We start from the raw sequence: 20907 nt of genomic DNA on the forward strand, positions 1-20907 counted from the left end.
GGAAATACTGGCACAGCTTTAAGGCCTGGGGCTGGACATTGCTGCTGTTGTTTCCCATATTTAAGGGGATTTTAAAACCGTGTAGATAGAAGGCAAGAAGAAGGCTGCATAAAACGTATGACCACTTCTACCTGCAGTCTACATCCAATAGTAAAGTAGAACTGGACAAATGAATACATAGCACAGCTCTAATGGGTACTATGATTGCATAACACAAGAATTTGGTACTTTAATTCAGTCACATCCTGAAGCCTTGGATCATCCCTGTTCTTGGAATTAAAAATTATGCTCATGTATACGTTCAAAATTGAACTTTATCACACCTAGTAGAGTGGGTTTGTGTGTTTTGATGTTAAAAAAACATTATTTTTCACATAATGGTCACTGCTGCAACACCTTTTCTCACCCCTCAGTCTAAAACGCTTAAAAGTGTGATGATACCGTTTTTCCAAGTAAGCGTAATTCCCAATGGCTGCAGAGGAAAAATAAGGAATGTAACCCAAATAACTGCAATTCTGACGGCGAGTGAAATTCCATTTTTCCAGGCAGGCGTGCTGCATTACAGCCTGTGTCTGAAATCACTCAGATTTACTCCCTGGTGTAGTATATTAACTTTAACCATTTTATTTACATGCCCTTATGGTGCCTTTTTAAAATGGAATGAAAAATACAGTGCCCACAGTGAGGGTGCTACTTACTGCTAAAAATCCCACAATGCAACCAAACTAATCCCACCCTGCACCCCTAAATACCAAGTTTATTCCACATGAAGTCACACACTCAGCTGGTAAAGGAACCCTGCACTAAAGGAAAAGCTTACATTAATAAAACCAAAATACCAGACATTATTGTTCTCATATCACAGCATGTCTAAGTCCTAAGTAACATTTTCTGAGTGTTGAGGCTCATCTTTCTTCCAACTCTCTGTCAGTCTGCAGCAGCAGAGATTTAAAGCAGCGATATGAGCAAAAAAATCTGAAATATGTGACACTGTCATACAATTTGAATTAGTTTCTAATTTGATGCTTCTGTAGGGAAACTCAGGTCGTGTCGCTTTCCTTTAGTTCAATCAATCTCCAATTTTTCTGTGGATGATACTTGTGAAACATCAAGATGAGACTTTTTCTTGACGAACCAAACCAGTTTGGACCAGTTAAAAACAGACATACTTCAAAATGAGGAGCTCAAATGACCCTGCCTTCACTGTGGGAAAACACATTCAGACCAGTGACCAGCTATGTGGGAGGTTGTCCACTCACTGCTGAAGACTGTGGTGTTCAGTATTAATCTGGTGTTTTATCTGAATTAATCATGACGTATTTTAACAACTGTAGCCTATTTACTAATGTACACCTTATATCATTCTACTGTTATACAACAATGAAAAACACGCTTAAATAAAATAAATAAGGTGATGGGGAGATAAATTGTTTATGTTATACAGATGGAGCACACACAGTTTGTTCATGCAGTCATTCTTTGTGCTTTTCCATCTAAGGAAAAGTGAAACTGAAGAGCATCTGTCAAACTATTTTCTTATTGCCATTCAAAAAGTGTCTATTGCTGGTACACGTCGCCTTTTTTTTTTTTTTTTTTTTAAATCACTCAAGCCCTCTTCAGCACATTTGAAATAAAATATTGGATACTGCGTTAAAATTTGCAAAGTCTCAGGTTTCATTTGAGCAGGATTACAGATTTATAGGCCTTAATCTGACCACCATCATGTTTGACAGGTAATTTGTGCTTTGGGTCATGAGATATCCCGTTTTTTCTCCACACTTTGCTCTTTTCATTATTTTGATAGAAGTTCATTTTTGTTCCATTGGTCAATAAAACATTATTTCTTTTAGAATATAGTCTTGAACAGAACTCTGGTCTTTCTGCATATAGTTAGAAATCCTTTGAGAGTTTTGATAATGTCATTTATTTTTGTATGAAGTTATTATTCACTTCTTCATTTGCACAGTCACCTCTTTATTCCTCACACTGACAGACAACTCCAGCTCAGTTTTATGTGTTAAAAGGATGATATTACACACAGAGTTCTGTCAATAATATCTACTCAAACGTACGCTGAGACGTTACACTTTAATGCAGCATCCACTTTCTCTACTTTTATTGAATGTGCTGAAGCACAAAGCTCTTCCAAGACTTTACAGATTGGACCCATGATCGTCTACTGATTAGGCATCGACTGATAATCTGGGCCCACCCTCAACTTTTTTCCAATTATCAGTGACATTAACAATTTAAATGCACCTTTTTGCTACAAGTAATAACTAGTCAACACTGTAAGCTGTTGTGATACAGACTGATGGCTTTTGGCAGATCCAATGAACAGAGCAGATACTGCAGAAGACCACAATCTTACACAAGCATTCCCAGTTTCCGTGTTTGACTGAAAATGCCCAAATTATTCACTTCTTGGTGTAACTGGAACCTATTTTGCTGAAGACGCTAGGCTAAGGCGATCACTAAAAGGTCTGAAGTACAGTAATACCTTAGTAAAGTAAGATTAACTTTAGCAATCTGTTCTGATAATCATGTCTTTCCAGCAGAGATGCAACCTGCAACAGAAACTGAACAAGAAGCAGTCACATCATCGTAGAAAATATGGTACTTTGACAAAGGCAAAAGTGAAGCTAGTGGCTAAGTTAGGAAGCAGCCACAGACACAGTCCGGAAAACAATAACTAATAATGCTCTAAGAATTGTCCTTCAAAACAGCTAAAAAGTAAGAAAACAGAGAAAAGCAGAAGGTATGACTGCAGCAGAAGAGAAGACAAACGGTTAATGATCTCAGTGTAAACAGATGAGGGCGTCATCGGGTCACGTGATGCACTAACGCCCTCACTGCTGCTGCATTTACATATATTTATAGGAATCGTAATCCTTACTTACAAAGAAGTCTACTTAGGAATGACAGGATCTCTGCTATGACATGCACTTACTATATAAGATTTAATGCATATCAGCTCCAAATATTGGTTATCTGCCTCCTTAATTATTAATAATTAGTAGTCCCATATTGGTCGATTTGTGCTGCTGACGGTTGATAAATTAGGATATGTTGCATAATGTATGCACCATTATATCCTTCTATTTATGCAGGACAGCAATCATTCCACATGCAGCCACTAACTGATCCGTGTTGCTTGTGATTTAAAGTTCCAGATGTGATGGACATCCACACATCTTTATGCCGCTGTGACCGGTGCTCCTTCCTCTTGACTCTGCGAGGCTGTTGGTAGGTTTTAAAGCGGATACTTGGCGGTGATAAATCCCTGAACTCCCCTCTCTAGCAAGGCTATGAATTTTGATGTCTTTGTGTGTGGCAGACAGGAGAGAGGAATGGAAAGCGAAGGAGAGCGGGGTTAGAGTGATTAACCACTGCGTTGATGGGGATTTAGCGAGGATCGTGGATAGTGATGGGTGGCCTATCTCTCTGTACGCTCTGACTAACCACTGATCCCCAAGAGGGTTCAGCTCAGCTCAGCTCTGCAGCCCAAAGCATTTTCATTAAGGATGGATTGAGTCTATCTCAATAGTCCCCCCAACACACACCTTCAGAAACACTTCATCAAATGTAGTGTTTTGCTTAGTGATTAGCCTCTCCCAGACTGATTCCTCTGTTTATAAACCCACCGAGGAGTCCCCCTTCAGTCAAACCTGCCCTATTCTAATATCCTCTTAATGAAGTGGGCTTTTTTTTTCTCTACGATGAGGACACAAAAACTAGACTCCTTTTCAAATGGAAGCAAAGAGCAAAGGATGGGATAGCTGGATAGATGAAGATGGGATGGTGTAATTGTGCACATATGCTACTGTTTAATGACACCATGAAAAGCAGCATGTTTTGGCCTGCCGTCTCGCATGCTTGTGACAAAACAGGACAAACACAGAACAGATCAAATAGCTTCTGTTTTTCAGGCAACATCTTTGCGTGTATCCAGCTCCTTTAAAGCCATTTTAACCGTGGCACAGTTGGCAGACTAAATCAAGCTCACCCAGAATAAAACAAAATACAGTGAAAATGAATACTATTTCGCCCCGGCGCTCCATAGAGCACAGCGGTACAGTACAGAGTGTGTGAACACCAGAGAGACATCAGCCATATTGTGCTGGCTTAGAAGAGGAGATCAGTTGGGAAGCAGGCAAGACGCCAAGCTTCTCTTTAGGTTTTTTTTTGTATCTCTGTTTACTTCACACTCTCAGCATCTCTTACCCTCATCCCACAAATTCATATGCTTTTATTCCTCCCAGTCTTTTCCCTCAGTTTTTTCTTCTTCCAACTCTCTCTTTTTTTTGTACTTTTCTCTCATTCCCGACCACGCTCTTCACACTGTACACCGACCGTCATCTATTTCACCCTCCCTCTTGGTGCGCCTGGTGATCTGAACCCCCCTAACATCTTGCTGTGTCCTCACAGTCTAATAAGGCTGTAATCCACACAAGCTGTCAGTTGATACAAGCCTCCTTAAAAGGACAAAAAGCTGAAAAACAAGGGGGGAAAGTGGACAGCTAAAAATAAAGCCTCAGCTGTCAGGGTGAAAATTTGATGAGGGTTTGATGAAATTATATCAGTGTCGCTGCAAAGGCTCATCCATGGTAAACACTATAAGAAAATAGACCTCAACTTACATCGTCAGTGCCAATACTGTTACAAAGAAGGGCTGTGGAAAGTAGGCTAGACGTTTTTGTCAATTTTTTTTTTATGTACTCTTAATGTCAATCAAACCCCTGTTGGATAAACTTGTCAGTTGTGTCCTGCACATGATGGTTGCTCAGACTCTTTGCAATGATTTCAAATATTTCAAATTTTTTGCAAGCTTTGTACAGATTGTTAAGCCTTCTATGGAGTTTTGTTAGACGTGCTGCGATGAAATCTCTCATTCCCAGACCTCTATTATAAATGCTGCTAACTGGAATTAGCTTAAAACTATATGATCTGCATTTAAAGGAGTGTTTGTATCAATGATCTCAGTAGAAATTTTTCATTGTCCCACCTTCGTAAACAGAATAGAATCATGTAAAACCCAGACTAAGTCACCAACAAGTTACCATATTCTATTACATTTCATCTATACATGATATGTGTGTGTTTACCCTGAGTTTTTTCCTAAATTAAGATAACAAATTTTATCATTACTGCAGCCCTGAAAAGCCTCGACTAGCTGACTACAGAAACTGGTTATAATACTGACCATTGTGTTTTAACTTCGCTCCAGCTGGGTAATGAAAGGAAAGACATTAAGGAATGCAGGATCTCCCATGACAGATAGAGAATGAATAATATCCTGCTCAGTTTGTGTTCCTTCTCCGTGTTATCTTAAGCAAAGAAAACCGCACAAAATAGGCAGCGACTAGACTACATGACATCAGTGTTAACATTAATACCTCGTATCTTTCGCATAGAAACTGAAAATATATGAAGGCACAAAGAAAAATAAGTTTTTTTTTTTATCTCAGTGAAACAAGTGTCCCCATGAGGCCCTAAACAGCCCTAAAACTTACGTACATCTCTGGCTTTGCCGTAGAAGGCCTCTTGAGATGCTGCCTCCAAAGACCCAATGAAGAACATCGGGTGGGTCTCTCCATACCTAAAAAAACAAGCACAAAAAAAGCACACTAGTTCATAAACGCACTGCTACCTTCCAGCTTTGCATGATTTCAAAGTTCTTAGAATAAGAACCAAACACGCAGCTCACCTGGAAGAAAATTCGGCAGTAAAGTGAAGTAAGGCATCAGCTTCGTTCTCACTGTTCTCTGGCACTGCAAGAAGCACGAAAACCATCACAGGGTCAAGATCTGGGTGTGCAAACCTGTAATATATTACTATATCCAGAGCTATAACTGAGCTCTGAATTAACATTATACTGCTTGACTTGGCATACTCATGGGTGACTTCCGACAGCTTGAGGAGCCCATTCCGAACATCTCTGTATCATCCACACCGAATTCTGACGCATCTTCATAATCATCCCCCTCGCTGTCGCTGATCATATGGACATCTGCGCACTGTAAACATGCATGATTTCAATTAAAGGAAGCATTTCTTTAGCACCTTTGATGAAATAGCATACACGTATAGGGGCTTTCGACCAAAGAGCACCAGGTGCTAGGCTGGTTCAAAGTTGAGAGCCAGTGCTTTTTTGGTTCAAATCTCGTGCCGCCCCAGAACCGGTTTGTGTTTCCATTCAGAAGGAGCAAAGTTGGAGCTGCGTCATTGCGCCACTACAAAACGTGTGTATGTCACTGCGTACGTAGCCGTTCAACAGCGTTCACGCCGTACGGAAACCCACACAACAACAATGGAGGACTTCATTTGAGTGGTGTACATGGCTTTGCTAGTGTGTCTCGCCATCGCTGAACAGCAAAACCTTCTGTTAGGGGTTACCCATCGGCGTCGCCGTTCCAATGCCCGGCGATCACGTTTGAGAAGAAAGGTAATTATCAAAGACGTTTGGATACTTAACAGTAAACGTGTTAGCGTTAGCTTAGCTACTGAGCTTCGACTACGCTTGCATTGATTACTTAGCGGTTAAACACGCGCAATAAGTTGATGATCATATCTATGTTTATCTTTTTAGATGTTTTTAGATGTCACCCCGCCCCCTGCCCGTGACATGCTCGGCTCTCAACTCTGGTCAACTCTGGCCCAGCAACGAGTTGGTGCCCGAAACAGCCCCAGTTTTTGGAGCCCAGAGCCGCAGCTCCGGTGGTGGAAAGACAAAAAACCGGCGCCAAGTCGGGCACCGGCTCAGACTCCGAACGGGCTCCACCCCGGTCAAAAGCCCCTAACAGTTGGCCCCAGGAGGAAGTAGTGTACAGCTCTGACGACTGAATGCCTGAATACCTCTTCTGTGGGTTCCTGGGCGTTGGCTGGTGAGGACCTTCGACAAACACTGAGGTGATGGCAGGGGTAGCTAATCCCGGAGAGAGCTAGTGTCATCTAGAAACAGGAGACATAAGAAAAGAGCGACAGTAATGTCATATCTTGTCTACTGAGCAGATGTGCGTGATCATGTGTGATTACTGGCTCAATCTCAATTCTCAGAGTTGTCATCAAGTTAAATGACTTGACGATTGAGAGGAGCTGAACAGACAAAGACAAGGAGTCCAACCAGTCCCCACTTCAGTTAGTCTATTTAGGGCTGGGTTTCCCTCAGCTGCAGGATCATATCCCTTATCGTGAGGTACTTCTTGACTTTTGAACAAAGGCTCTTAAGGAGGGGAGACCATGAGCGTTCTGTACACCTGCAGTAGCCGTTTGTGTGTTGTTTTGTTTTTTTTTGGGGGGGGGGGGGGGGGTCCTAGTAAAAGAACACCTGACTAATGAGCTCCCAAATCCAAAGCCTGGACTGAAAATGTCAGCGTTCAGTGGGGACTCATTACAGCTGGTGTCTCCTGGCTCAGACCCCGAGGGATATCAACAATATAGGCAAGGCTGTTGCAGGATGGAGAGTAAAACTAAAGATACCTCTCTTTTTACTAAGAGGTATACCAGGCTGTGGGCTGATTACAAATAATGTGGAGCTATAAATACAACATCAAACAGCAACATTTTCTCAGCATGAAATCATCTTTCTTTTTGGTAGTGACACTTGACAATTATGCAACAATAAATTCACCAGCACGCTAATTGTTAGGAGCCCAGCAGAAAGCCCAGATGCAAATACTTTTCTGGGAGAGTGAACTTCTAAACAACAAGGGCCGAGGCTGAGCGGGCAAGCCGGGTGTGATAAGAGACCGAGAAGCCGCTCGTCCCCTGCAGAGGTCCTGTGATCTGCTCCATTGTCAGGTGCTAAGAAACACAAAGAGCAGCTGGACGTGGCTGAATCAAGAGACGATTACATGCAACGCCAACTGAATCTGAAAAGGGCTGCACAGACTGAAGGGAGTTTCTCTCTCTGTGCCTCCTTCTACAGCAGGAGACAACAGTGGAACCACCAGACCTTTCAGCAACATGGACTCACTAGTCTGCTGCTGCCTGGCACTGATAAATATCTGACAAAGTACCCAGCGTCTGTCTTTTCACACTTTCTTATCTTTTGAGTGTTAGAAAGTAAGTGTGCAGCAGCCACAAATGTAAATATTTGGACCACAATATTTGCATAACAGTGGACAACCTGTACACACAACCTGAGATTATATTAATACACATTTACTACCAGAAATTGTATTATAATCTACTCTGAATACTGTAGTATATAATTTCCATATAGTGATATTACAGCATCGTGGGCAATGCTGTGATATTACAGCATCATGGGCAATGCTACATATCATTGCAATTGAGTGCTTTACACTATTAAATTGGAATTTAACGAGAAGGGTTTAGTTCACTAGACTAGCCACATTTTTTGTTTATTGTCTCCAAAAACAACTCAGTCACTTGATTTTCCAGAAAAATATATTAATTTAGAACTATAAATGCTGTAATGTCAAACAAAATTTCCAGCAATCCAGTTATTTATCCATATTGCTCAACTCTAATGCAATTAATCTCTTTGTCCGTTAGGAGTGGCCATTCGCACCTCTATAGATTTCAAACTAGATGAGCTGTTAACACACTGATTTTTTTTGTTAAATGAAGAAAATTAACTCTGACTGATCCCCGGGAGGCAAACAACCATTAATTGCAGCTTTCAAACAGTTGACGAGGGATATACTGAAACCAGTTATAATACTGACTACTGTGTTTTAAGCTCCAGCCCAGCAACAGAGGAGAGGATATATGAGAAACATGGTATCTCCCCTGACACTTCCAGTCTCGATGAGTATTCCTCCTCCGTGTTGTTTTAAGCACAGAAAACTGCTGAAAAAAGCCGCGGCCGGATCGCCATGCAATACTGAATCCACATGAACCGAGAATGACATCACCGTAAAGGGACACTCCAGGTGTGTTTACAAAGCGTCTCACATTTTAGGACTAAATGTGTTGGCTGGTAATCTCAGATCTGTACTTTTTACAGGCCACAAACAGACACAGAGATTATAGAAGAAGCAGATTGTCTTTCTTGTGTATTCGCAATTAGTAGCAAGTGTACTCTAGACAATGAAAAAAGTCACATCGAGGACAGCCGAGTCCACCAGGAACACCTGCGAAGAACACTTAACTGAATTGCCTCATGCAACTCAACTCTAATTAATTTAACACTCAGCGGTACTGTTTATTAGCTGTCAGTAACATCAGAAAACCAGAACATCACAAAAGAAAGGGTAACAAACATAATGTTCAGTTTCCAAAAACTGGACTTCTTCTTAGACCTTTCTTTTTAGATGTTCCAACTTTAATCTTCTTTGTTGGAGACCTTACCAAAGGTAGACATAAAATCTAAAATAATGTGCAATACTACCAAAAGACAGAAAAATGTTCTGCTGCTGGTGAAAGGCCTGAGAGAAAAGCAGTAGGTATTGAGCCTTAGAAAGACATACAGAGTCTAAGCTTTAAGAATGTGAAGGAATGCCCCCCGAGTCTATTCTGCAAATCCTCCAATCGAGTGGCAATCAAACGTGAGAATCTTAACAGCGACTTGCCGAGAGGATCCCCATAAACCCTTTACCCCCGCTACTCACAATGAGTGGCTTTTGTCTGAGGACCTAATAAGTGTATAAATAAAGTTGATCACTTCCCCTGTCAAAGAGAGCCTGGAGGGGTTTGGGCTGACATGGATGCAAGGAGGGGAGGTGAAAAGGAGGAAGAAGAAGAAGAAAAAAGAAGACCGAGTTGAGTGCCTCTCAGTCCTCTTCCCCACTTTGACCCGACGGCTTCTCCTGATGTTGAGGTACACAAGTGCAGCTTGGCGGCTCAGCGGTAAAACGTGGAAACAAGGTTGAAGCGCCGCAGGGCACGAGGTCTGGGGGGATGAGGTTAACTCCCCCCAAATGACCCTCTCCCACATCTCCACACAAAAGAACTGGCTCCTCTTTTTTGGATTCTTTTAATTAACACTTGCATTGAGGCTCTGAGCATTCAGGGGCCAATACAGGGAAAGAATTTTCTCTCTCATCCCTCCCCTTCAACCCTTCCTCCCTTCTCCAGCCTTCTTTTTCTCCCTCTACCTCCCTCTCTCTCTTCATTCTTTCTGTGTTTCATTTTTTTTTTCTTTTCTCATGTAGGCAGTGTTTGGATTAGGTGTCTGGCTGAGAGTATGAGATAATTACCACTGACAGCTGCACTGAAGGCAACCACAACCACAGTAAACCGCCATACTCCGCTGTGTCACTTATAGAGCGACGGCAGGAACAGTTAGAGGAGGAAAATGAGACAGTAAACGGAAAAGAGCAGCATAGAGGAAACAACACCACAGATCTTTTGTGCCCATGGCCATCAAACTGCAAAACTTCTCCTCTTTCTGCAGGAATGACAGCTAAAACATCTTAGACTTAAACAGTAATATCATTTGCATTATTACTTTTCTCAGTAGTTTTTGAAACATCACATTTCATTTTCATGTGCAATATTTCACTTTTTATCAAAAACATTGTCATTGTAATTTTCAATTTTTCATTTCTCAGGTGCAATACTTAGATTATCATGTGTGATATTACTTATTACCTCATTGTCATTTCAAGCATTACTTTTCGATTCTAGTATTGTTTTAGCTTTCTTGTTTTCAGCAGCATATCGTACTTACATCTTATTGCTTTCCTACTAGGCACTGCATTTATCCTAATGTTATGCCATTTGGGTTTTTTGAACAACGTCTGGCACAAGAATTTCCTTCAGGAACAATACAGTCTTATCCCAAAAACAACAATAATCATAATAAATTTTATTTTATAGCACCTTTGAAAAACAAAACAAAGTTTCGAAAGTGCTTTACAGGCAGGATGAATAAAAAAATGAAAGGTTAGTCAGGAAGATGGGTGAACAACAGAAGGTCGGTGTGTCCAAACAGAAGGTGAAAGACCATATTCTGGAGAAACAGTGTAAGCTGGTAGAGAACAGAAATCTGGAACAGAAGAGTCGCAGGATGAACCAATCCTCAACAACTGTACTTTAAAAATAAATACAGAGCAAAAGGCTAAATAAATGACTGCTGGATGGAGTAGCCGTGGGTATAGTGGTATTATTTTTACAGCAACTAAAAGGTAATGAAGACAAACATCTTCAGCGAGACGAGAGCTTCACAGAAAGCAAAAAAATAACAGAAAGATAAGAGATAGAAGACAGACAAACTCAGCTTCGAATGTCACCTGAAGGAGGCCCATTGTACGAGGGAGGGGGCTCCGCCTGAGCTTACTGCTGAACCCCGTTGCTGCGGAAACCATGCCGCCACTTCCCCCCACCATCAATAAACCCTTGGTTCCATAGGCCCCTATCAGGTAGAGGAGGATTCCATTAATGCCAGCTGGGAAATGGAGGGAGGTGCTGCCCTACAAGGCAAGGCACCTCGGAGGCTCTGCGGCATTAATACATTAGCAAACACCATGAAACACTGCATAAATGTCAGCAATTACTGGCTGGAAGGAAGGATGGGTGGGTGGTGGAGGGGTGCAGAGACTGAGGGATGTAATAAGGATGTCCCACCGGCTGTCAATCACGCCAACAGGTGTGCAGGAAGAAGTGCCGATCAAAAGCGCTCCAATGAGACGAGGCCGGTCTGGAGAGCTGAATCGCTGATGTGAAGAGGAAGGGGGCTTGATCAGCATCTTTCCAGCAGCAAAGGAAGCTCATGTCCTGTTGGCCTCTTCAATCAACTGTTGCAAAGACCTCTACCATCATCCTCAGCAGTATTTGTTTTAATCTACTTGGAGTGAAACGGATTCTATCAAGTTTTAACTTCCTAAGTTCAGCATACTTCTCGCTGATTGGGAACTTCTTCCACTATTGCCAAGATTGGTGTGATACAGCGAACCCAAAAAAAATCACAACAGAAGCTAAGACAAAAAGACAGTGTGCCCCCCTCCCCCCCAAAAAATCTACTCTATCAGATATATTAAAATCGCAGAGTCAAAACCCAGACTGCTGCACTTTTGATAAATGTCACACTAGAGACTAAGACACTTAAATTATATATAAAATATTTAGCAAGGAGTCCTACGAAAGACTGAGGATCTGTGCAAAGTGTACCCCACTGAAGCCTCTCTATGACAGAGTCAGTAGAGTTAAAAATAGACAATAGATGGATAAGCTGGCAAGAAAACAAAAATTGGTATCAGGATTGTTTTACAGGCTGAAAACAAGAAGGTGTTTACATCAGCAGCCACAGTAGCCGGAAGTCCATTTAATTGTGAAACAAATTCAGAACAAACTTTTAAAATGGTGTTAAAAATTATTTTTAAAAAAAATTGAATTTCATCAGATGATGGCCGTATGTTTTTGTTATGCGTGGCTGTAATTAACAGAGCAGAAGAAAACGGAAACAAACCCAACTGTTTGCCAACCGCTACAAAAAAGACGTAAAAAAAAAACAACCAAACTTCAGCCGTGTACAAAAGAAAAATAGAGAGAAATCTCAAGGATTTTTTTTCCCCAGTTGAGAAAGCTGCAATCATTCTTTCAAAGAAAACACAAGAAACTGATCAGTAATGTCTAGTAAAGGTTTGCTGCATCACAACTTATTGAAAAAAGTCCTTCTATTTTCCACAAAGCCACCTCAAGCAAAAGTAGAAACTTTTTTCAAATTATCATTTTCATGATTTTTTTTTTGAAAGCTATACTTAAAAAAACAAACAAAAAAGCACAACTCGTTCTGAAGTTATTAAATATAAAATATAGTGAAACACAGAAAAAAGTATTGTTGAAGCTAACAGTGTTTATAGTATCCTGATTTAAATTCCCTGCATTAACACTAACAAATCATCAAATTACTTGACCTATGTTAACAAAATCTACCTGCACAAAAATGAGCATCACCTCACATTGCTACTGCTTCCTTCCACCTTCTTTAACACTCCATACAATAACAGTGCACTGAATAAACTGACTTGCTGTATGCTCTCACTTAAGCATTACGAATCCTGATCAAGTTTCAGTTCTCCATAAGGCCTTAAATAATTCACAACACAATAAACAATGAAGCACAATCAGTGGGCAGTATCAGGGCGACAACGCAACACAGAACTACCGGTTTCCCTGAAAGGTGAGAATTTTTGTCTGACAAACTATTTTCTTACACTCCAACAATACGTGACGTAACTGAACTAACATTACAGCAACTTGAATAACTTTCTCAGAACACAAGAATAACTGACAGGAGAAACAGATCCGCTGAGCTAGTCCATTAATTAGATGAACTATGATACAAAACATGAAGTCTTAGTGCCTGAAGAAGCTACAAACTCCACTACAGCAGCAGCACTTGAACACACCGACAGGGTCACAGTAGGCTCTGGCTGTTTTCAGTACTTTTGCCAAAGCAATGACAGAGTTTCAGTACCAATAGCAAAATTATATTCATCTGAAATCCGTATTTTCTACCAAAACATCTATTTTTATACATTATTGTTTGCTGTTGTGAGCTTTACTTGAATAAATTCTACAAAATTGACAAATATGAGCAAAAATGTGAAATAAAAAACACAAGACGAACAATTTTGCCAAGACTTCAATTGAAAAATGTCAATTCTCAATGCAAAGTTTTCAAAATTTGGAGCTACAGACACAGCTGGAAGTATTAAAGTGTGTGAGACACAGTGTATACAAGAAGACAGGCACATCTGCAAATATGCACACACAACACACACACACACAAACATAAATGCACAGGTAAACACAGTGATATCACACACTCAAAGGCAAAGCAGAGTTAAGTAGTAATCGATTCCGCTGTAAGTGGAATAGTGTGCGGAGCTAAACGTAATCTGGGGCCCCTGGCTGCCATGTTTATTGGCCCAAACCCCAGGAGATGAGGCTGGGCTAATGAGCTAGACGCTAACCCTGGCTCCCTTAGCCGCCCGCGAGGCCAGCCAAGACCTGGGCTTTCTCTGTTAATACCTTCAGACGTTTCAATAAGGGGGCTATGGCGAGTGCAGAGGCCATTATTACACTTCTGTCTCTTCTCTATGCTTTTTAATATCTCCTCATACAGGAAACACAGACGCTGCAGATGTGTATTCGCCGAGGGCTGACCGGGTCTGTGATGCCACAATGAGCTGAAATCTATTCATGATCCCTGGACATCACATCCACAGCTACCTTTGGGGACGAGCTGAGGCCCACTGATAGCATGATGAAAATGCAAAGGCAAAAATCACAATTTATAAGTTATTCTTATATAACTCAACATTAAACTGAGATTGGTGAGGCTTCCTTGGTGATGGAATTCACAAACAAGCACGCACTGGTAGCTTTTAGTGGTTAGATGACATGTTTTTTTGCAAATTTAATCATGTTCAAAGACAAGCATAATGGAAAAGGCAATATAGCTCAAAAATTCTATACATATTTTTTTTTGACATTTTGATGCAATTTTTTTCCTTATCAGTGTCAGATAAATCTAAAAAATAAGTGACAATGTATTCAGGCAATGGTCACATAGTGTAGAATCCCCAAAAAAGTACTTAGTTACTGAAAAAATCTGAAGAATGGCTCCCTCTCTTCTCTATTTTTGCAGAAGAACTATAGAGTCCTAGTTCAATCTACTGCAGGACACGCCTGACATACTGAACACAGTTTGGAAAAATGTCTGTGGTTAGCTCTTTTCCTCTGTGAGTGTGAACAAGGAAGTCATAAAGCACAAGCTGGATCTTGTGGTTGCAAGCCTGAAGGGTAAATCATTCGCTGCGGTGCTACAGGAGCACATTCGCTCCAAATTGGGGTCAGTCGTTGCGCCACATGCCCACAATGTGCTTTCAGATTTGCAGTAAGATTTGTATTTCTGTGGCAAACCCAGGCTGTTTACTGATCACATAATTGGAAGTCTACAAAGATAATGCTAACAATGGTAAATCGGTATGGTTTGCTCGGTGGTTACTGGCTTTACAATTGGCTGCTCTGAGCTGTCATGGAACAAAATAAAGCCAACAATCTTCTGTAGTGTAAAAGGATACATAACCTTTTATCTGGCGCCCCTTTATGCACATTAATGGCTAAATTGCATTTGCTTTCACTGCTAATCCTAAAAGCTTGACTTGGAGTAATAAAAACAGGTGCAGTTTTTGTTCGTTCGTTTTTGAAATATGAGCTACAGATATAACAGACTGTATCCATCGTAGCACAGTATAAAGAAAACAGTTTATCCTTATTAATCACACATCCAGCACATATGACGTGTATGAAAAAAGAGAAACAAAGTCAATACCAATACTTGAAACTAAACAACAATCCCATAGATCTAAAAGGAAAACGTTAGCTGGGGGTTAACACAAGAATGTGTGCCCAACAGCTTCTCAATGTAGCATGATAAACCATCCCAAACAATTAGCATGGGAACACATATGCTGTCAAAGAAGGGTGAGACAAAAAGGGGTCAGAGGTTCCTCAAGGTTCTGTATGAGGGCCGCCTCTGATCAGCTTGACTGTGTGCGGCGTGAATGGTCGGTAAGAGTAACCCTGGGATGGGAGAGGTCAGCAGGACTCAATGATGTGAGCTTTAATGTCCACACATAGCGGACACAGGATGGGAACCGTCTTTGACATCTTAATTAGCTCCAACATCTTACTCTCATGCATCTGACAGATGGTTTTGGCACGGATTTACAGGGTGTGGAACAGTTTCCACTACAGCTTGCAATTATGAAAATGATGTAAATTAATAATGTGTAAATTCTTTGCTTTAATCTGTTTTGGATATGTGATTATCTTGAAGCCACAGCGTTGTGTCGAAGAAACAATGAAGGCAACATATAGGCAGAAAAGAAAAGGGAAGAGAGATATTTGTCAACAAGTGTTCATTCCATTTTAGTGTTTGTGTGCTTCTTACAGAATCATCAGATGCTGATGCAGGCCATCCCTCCCACTGCTGATGCCGGACTGGGATGTTAGTCAAGTCTGAAACATTCCTTTTCACCTGCGAACAACAGAAAAGTAGAATTATGACTGTGTCTCTAGAATAGAAACAAGGTAAGGCAAGCAAATAAAAATCACAAATAGCTCACTCTCAACTAGGAGGACTAATATCATCACTTCATTCTGAAAATATCCCTATGTCTGCTTCAATATGAGTGAATACAATGTTGTAAATTTCAGTGGTTATCCTCTATTCAGATGTAAAGGGGGAAACTAGGATGGAGGCAGAGAATGAAGGAGGACATGAGTCAAAAGGAGGGAGAAGAAGGAAAAAAAAATAAAAAAGACAGCCAGTGTTATCAGCATTCTTCAGATGCCACAGCTAATTCCCAGCAACAACAGCCCCACGCATCTGAAATGAACAGTATTTCTCTTCTCCCATTCATGCGCAGACGCTGCATCTGCATCACTTAATAACATTCCTTGCTTTTAAACAGTTAGCAGCGCCTGTCCCACCAAGCACCGTGTTACACCGTCCAGCGGGTTGTTGGTTTAAAGCCCTAACGCCAGCCTGATGTGCGCCAGTCGAAGGTGATCAAAGCCCCGTCGGCGTCTGAGCGCTGGCGGCCATGGATTCTAGCGCATTTGTTCGGCAGAAATCTGCCGTTCAGACCCGCGGGGCTGGACACTGATGCTGAGAAAACTCTCTATTGTGGAGCAGAGATCCCTCCATACACGGCACAAATCCTGTCTTTGTAAAAAGCACTGAGGAGAGATGGATCCTTGGACATATTCACGGCTGCTGATCACGGAGGTGGAAACTTAAAGAACGCTACAAACACAAAGTCGAAGCCAATCTCAGGCAAAGCAGGAAAGCATCTGCAAAATACCGAACTGTAAAGATTAGGGGGACAGACTTCATTCCTTATTACCACACTTTGGTCTGTATGTACTTGATGTACTTGTGTGGTTGTCTGGAAGCACAAACAGAAATAATTACATTTAAATTCATCCTCTTTTTTTTTTCTTCCAATCAAGGACACTGTAAATATTTTATCTAAGTTATCAATCCCTACCCAGAAATTATATTTTATTTGTGCTGGGCCTAGCAGAACAAAGCAATTCACAGTACAAACAAGCAGAGAAAAAAAATAAAAGAACAATAATAAATGAGTGGCACAGTCCATCCTTTGTCTTTCTACCGTAAATCCCACACCACACCGCTCGGTGCCTTTCCTTATGAAGAGAAGCTATGGCCAGGATAGCAGGCTGGGGTCAAAGCGGGTGGCCAGTGTTATTACAGAGTGTAATATCTATGTTTGACCAGCCAGACTACAGGGATTTGACTGACCGGCTGGCCGACCGATGAATAGAGGGGAAAAGGGAGGAAAGGAGAGGCATAAACACTAGTAATGAAGAGGCTGCAGTCAGAGGTTAAAGCAGCATCAGAGAAACAACAAACTAACGCCCACCACAGAGAGAGGGTGGAGGTGAGAGGTGGAGAAGGAGGAGGAGAGTGGGGACAGACAGTGAAAGACACCTGGCTGAGGACAATCTGATCTGATCTCAACGCAGAAAGAAAACACAGCTACACGGCAGGCCTGTCCACCGGCCAGCTACACCGGCAGGGTCTCAGAGCCTCTCTGGACACATGAAAAATATAGAGCCATCAGGAGAATCTGATGAAGCCATATGAAAGAAAAACAAACAACACAAAGCAAAGCAAAACTGGGGTGACAAAAGTGCTTCGCCTTAACTCCTCCATGTAGCTGAATTTTCTTGTTGCAGCCCTCGGATACAAAGAATTGCATGTGTTGGCGAGAGCAGCCATCACAGAAGGAGAGATACTGTCTAATGCTGCCCCCTGTCTACCACAACAGACACCTCACTAATAAGGTAGATGGCAGCAAATTAAAACTATTAGATTTAATCCTTGACTCTGAGTAAGACATTTTAGATCGCTAACTAACATTTTTAATTGTAAACTAAAACTTTTTTGACCTCAAACAAGGGTTGGAGTGTATCTGAGTGACACTGGGAGATAAAAAAAGTACACTAAAAATATCCACCAAGCTGACTTGTACATACAGAGGCTAAAATGTAAAGGTGATGTCTTTAACACAGCAGAGCAGGATTTATATGAAGGTCTAATACATTGGTGCTGCTGACTGGTGTGTAGCCGCTCATGCTGAGATGAGGCAGGGGGGTATGAGCCAGTTATGCACAACATTAGCGAGCCTGGCTGTGGTGCTGAGCTGCTGGGCAATACGCCTCACGGCAAAATTAATGATCCAATCATTGTAAATGCCAATTGCCTGTAATCCCTGGCTGGAAGCAAATCAAAGAGAAGGAAAGGTTTCCGTTAAACAGTCACAAGCTCTCTCTCTCTTGCTCTCTTTCTTCATCTCCCCAAGGCACCAGATGCCTTTCTTTCATTCCCTTTTCGATCCAACCTTCCTTTTCTCAGCTCTGTAGCCCCTGTCTGCATTCGGTTCCTATATGTCTCCCAGCTGCAGAGCAGGGATGGGGCCCAGGCCCAGCCCCGGGGGGCAGGAGACGAGGAAAATCCCCAGGACAACTGGTCTGGTCACGGACAACGCAGGACCCAGCAGCCATCCCTATTCTACCCTCTACTTCCCTGGCAAACATTTGCTCTCCAGCTTAGCTCAGAAGCTAGCCAGCAACTTACCCCCACACTCTTGTCTGGTAATGCCAATCAGAGGCTACACAGCCTTGAGTTCGAGAGAGGGAGAAGAAAGAAGGTGGAAAGGGACACTGGGAGAGAGTGATGGAGAATGAAGGGATAGAAAGGGAGGGGTAAGGGCAGTTCCCTGAGAGCCACAAGGCAAAGCCAGAGTCTTTGGCAAAGACAAACATGAAGACAAGACTCTATCCCCATTGATATGCACAAGCAGGGACCATCGGTTAGTCTTCACCTAAGACAAAAGGGAGAATGGGGAGAGAAAGGTGCTCTGTAGTGGAGTCCATATGTGTGACTGGACACAGTATGAGCAGAAAGGGAGTCAGACAGGCTGAATATGGTGTTACTTCTTTGTTACATTCGTAAGTCTTTTTAAATTAACAGAAATACTTTCCCCTTCTTCTCAGCGTCTTTTATTATTGTATTTATGTCAGCATTTTACCAAATCTTATTTCTCATCCCAAAGCAACATCACTCTGGTCATCCACAACAACTATTTGACTCACTTTAATGACTTTACTTGCACCTGTAGCAGGAAAATAAACTTTTTTGAGACATGGTGTGTGCATATGATATATGCAGGTTAAAGTTTTGGGTCTCATTTTCCCTGCAGGGGGCCTTGAGATGCCTAAAGACAAGCATGTGTAAGGAAAAGACCACGACATGGAGGCCTGTTTAAGCCCACATTGTCCCCTCTCTATCCCCTATGGCCTCTTACAGCACCCCCACCAAGCCAACAGTCCTTTGCCTCCTTTCTGTGTCCTTGGTTCCTCCCTCCCACACCACAGGGACCCCTCCCCAGTGTTTGTAATCCCAGCAGAAACACTTAAGGTTCACAGTGGGTGCTCATCAAAACCATCTGTCTGAGGAGAGAGTGAGAGAGAAAAAGGAGTGATGACGAAGGGAGGAGGAAAACAAGAGGGCGAGGAAGGAGAGAAGAGACGTCCAGGGAGGCAAGCTGCCTCCAGATCAGATGCTGGTTGTACTAATCTGTTCAATTAGCACCATTACAAGCCCTGCAAGTAACCTGATTATTATTAGTGTAATCTTCATCCGCACTAAGGACCGAACCACAGCCGCTGCAGTAAGTGACAGAGAAAAAACACATTCTCCTGTTGCCTGAGAGTAAATGACTGGTCTGGATGTAAAACAACTGCCAAACTAAAAGACCAGAGATCAAAATGATGCTACGATGCCTCAGGAATTAGAACAACTGAAGACACAGGCAGGCATTTCTAACAATACATGGAGTGCAAATGATAACTACTTAACTATGTCACGGGAGTCCGTCTGTGTTCGGTCAGATGGGGATATTGCTGCACTGTCTAAGATTTAGTTCAGAGTTCATTATCAGGTAACTGGAACCCACAAGTTACTTCTGGAAAATAATTGCATTGAATTTTGATTATAGTATATTTAGAAAAGTTTATAGTGCTGGAAATTTCTGCATTTTACCTTCCCAAAAACACCTGAGAATCCATCTTAAGGGTTCAGTAGTCCAGTTCACTCAGTTTGTTGAGGACATAGACATAACTGTTTCAAGCAGATCCAAGTAACTGAGTGAATTTTCAATAATTCATCCTTGGCAATGGGAATAAGCACAACATTTTCAAACAAGGGTGGTATTGGGGCGACACAAAGTTCCTGTAAATGCATGTATATATAGATTTATCCCTATTTCTTACTAAAACTAGAGTGCTTGTCGACATTTCACCAACTTCTGAGTCCTCTAACATCAGTTGAATTTGATGTGTGGCCAGTACGGCAAGCAAAGGTTCTAGTTCTTCGTTATTTTGACAAATATAAACGTGGGCAAAAATGGTGTACAATGAGGTCTATATATTGTCGTTACACGTGCAAAATTGAAAGCTGCTTCCATGTTAACTTCATGGTGAAATAAAAAAAAATATATATATAAGTCTTATTTATTCTTACTGAATGCTCCCTGTGTGTACTTTAAATCAACACCGAGCAGAGAAACTGCTGAATATTATTTCCAAAAAATACTGAACTCTCAAAATGGCTTCTATGGCTTTTGATATGAATTACAGGATTTCCCATGTGTACAAAAATATGTAATTCTCAAAATTCTGCCAAAATGTTTTATACAACTTGGTCCCAGTGAAAACAGTTATGAAGACTGAACAAAATCTGATACGGTGCAGGAAGACATTTCCTGAATTCTGTCTGAACAGACACAGTAAGGCATGACTGAGAGCAGGGCTTTACTATGCCACCTGATCAGTCTTTGGGGAGTGTATTTCCTGTCACCTGTGTCAGCAAGTTGCACGCTGTGAATAATAAATGAC

The 20907-nt window shown here is 41.6% G+C and overlaps 1 protein-coding gene across 8 annotated transcripts in view; it reads right to left on the minus strand.

Annotated features, from left to right (window-relative positions):
• Positions 1-20907, minus strand: part of faf1 (Fas (TNFRSF6) associated factor 1) — an 84591-nt gene that overhangs the window by 37709 nt on the left and 25975 nt on the right. For 7 of the 8 annotated variants that reach the window (XR_008604599.1, XR_008604598.1, XR_008604597.1 and 4 more), the window contains exons 8-12: positions 15872-15958; positions 6856-6951; positions 5894-6017; positions 5708-5771; positions 5518-5599 (exon numbers count right to left, since the gene is read on the minus strand). Coding sequence is in view for 5 of the 8 variants with exons in the window: in XM_023275060.3 (XP_023130828.1) it covers positions 5518-5599; positions 5708-5771; positions 5894-6017; positions 6856-6951; positions 15872-15958 (453 nt within the window). In the remaining 3 variants the exon portion in view is untranslated. The remainder of the gene's footprint in view (positions 1-5517; positions 5600-5707; positions 5772-5893; positions 6018-6855; positions 6952-15871; positions 15959-20907) is intronic. The other variant, XM_035950201.2, reaches the window with a different exon arrangement.

The sequence above is a fragment of the Amphiprion ocellaris genome, chromosome 2 (assembly GCF_022539595.1).
Source record: "Amphiprion ocellaris isolate individual 3 ecotype Okinawa chromosome 2, ASM2253959v1, whole genome shotgun sequence".
Classification (NCBI taxonomy): domain Eukaryota; kingdom Metazoa; phylum Chordata; class Actinopteri; family Pomacentridae; genus Amphiprion; species Amphiprion ocellaris.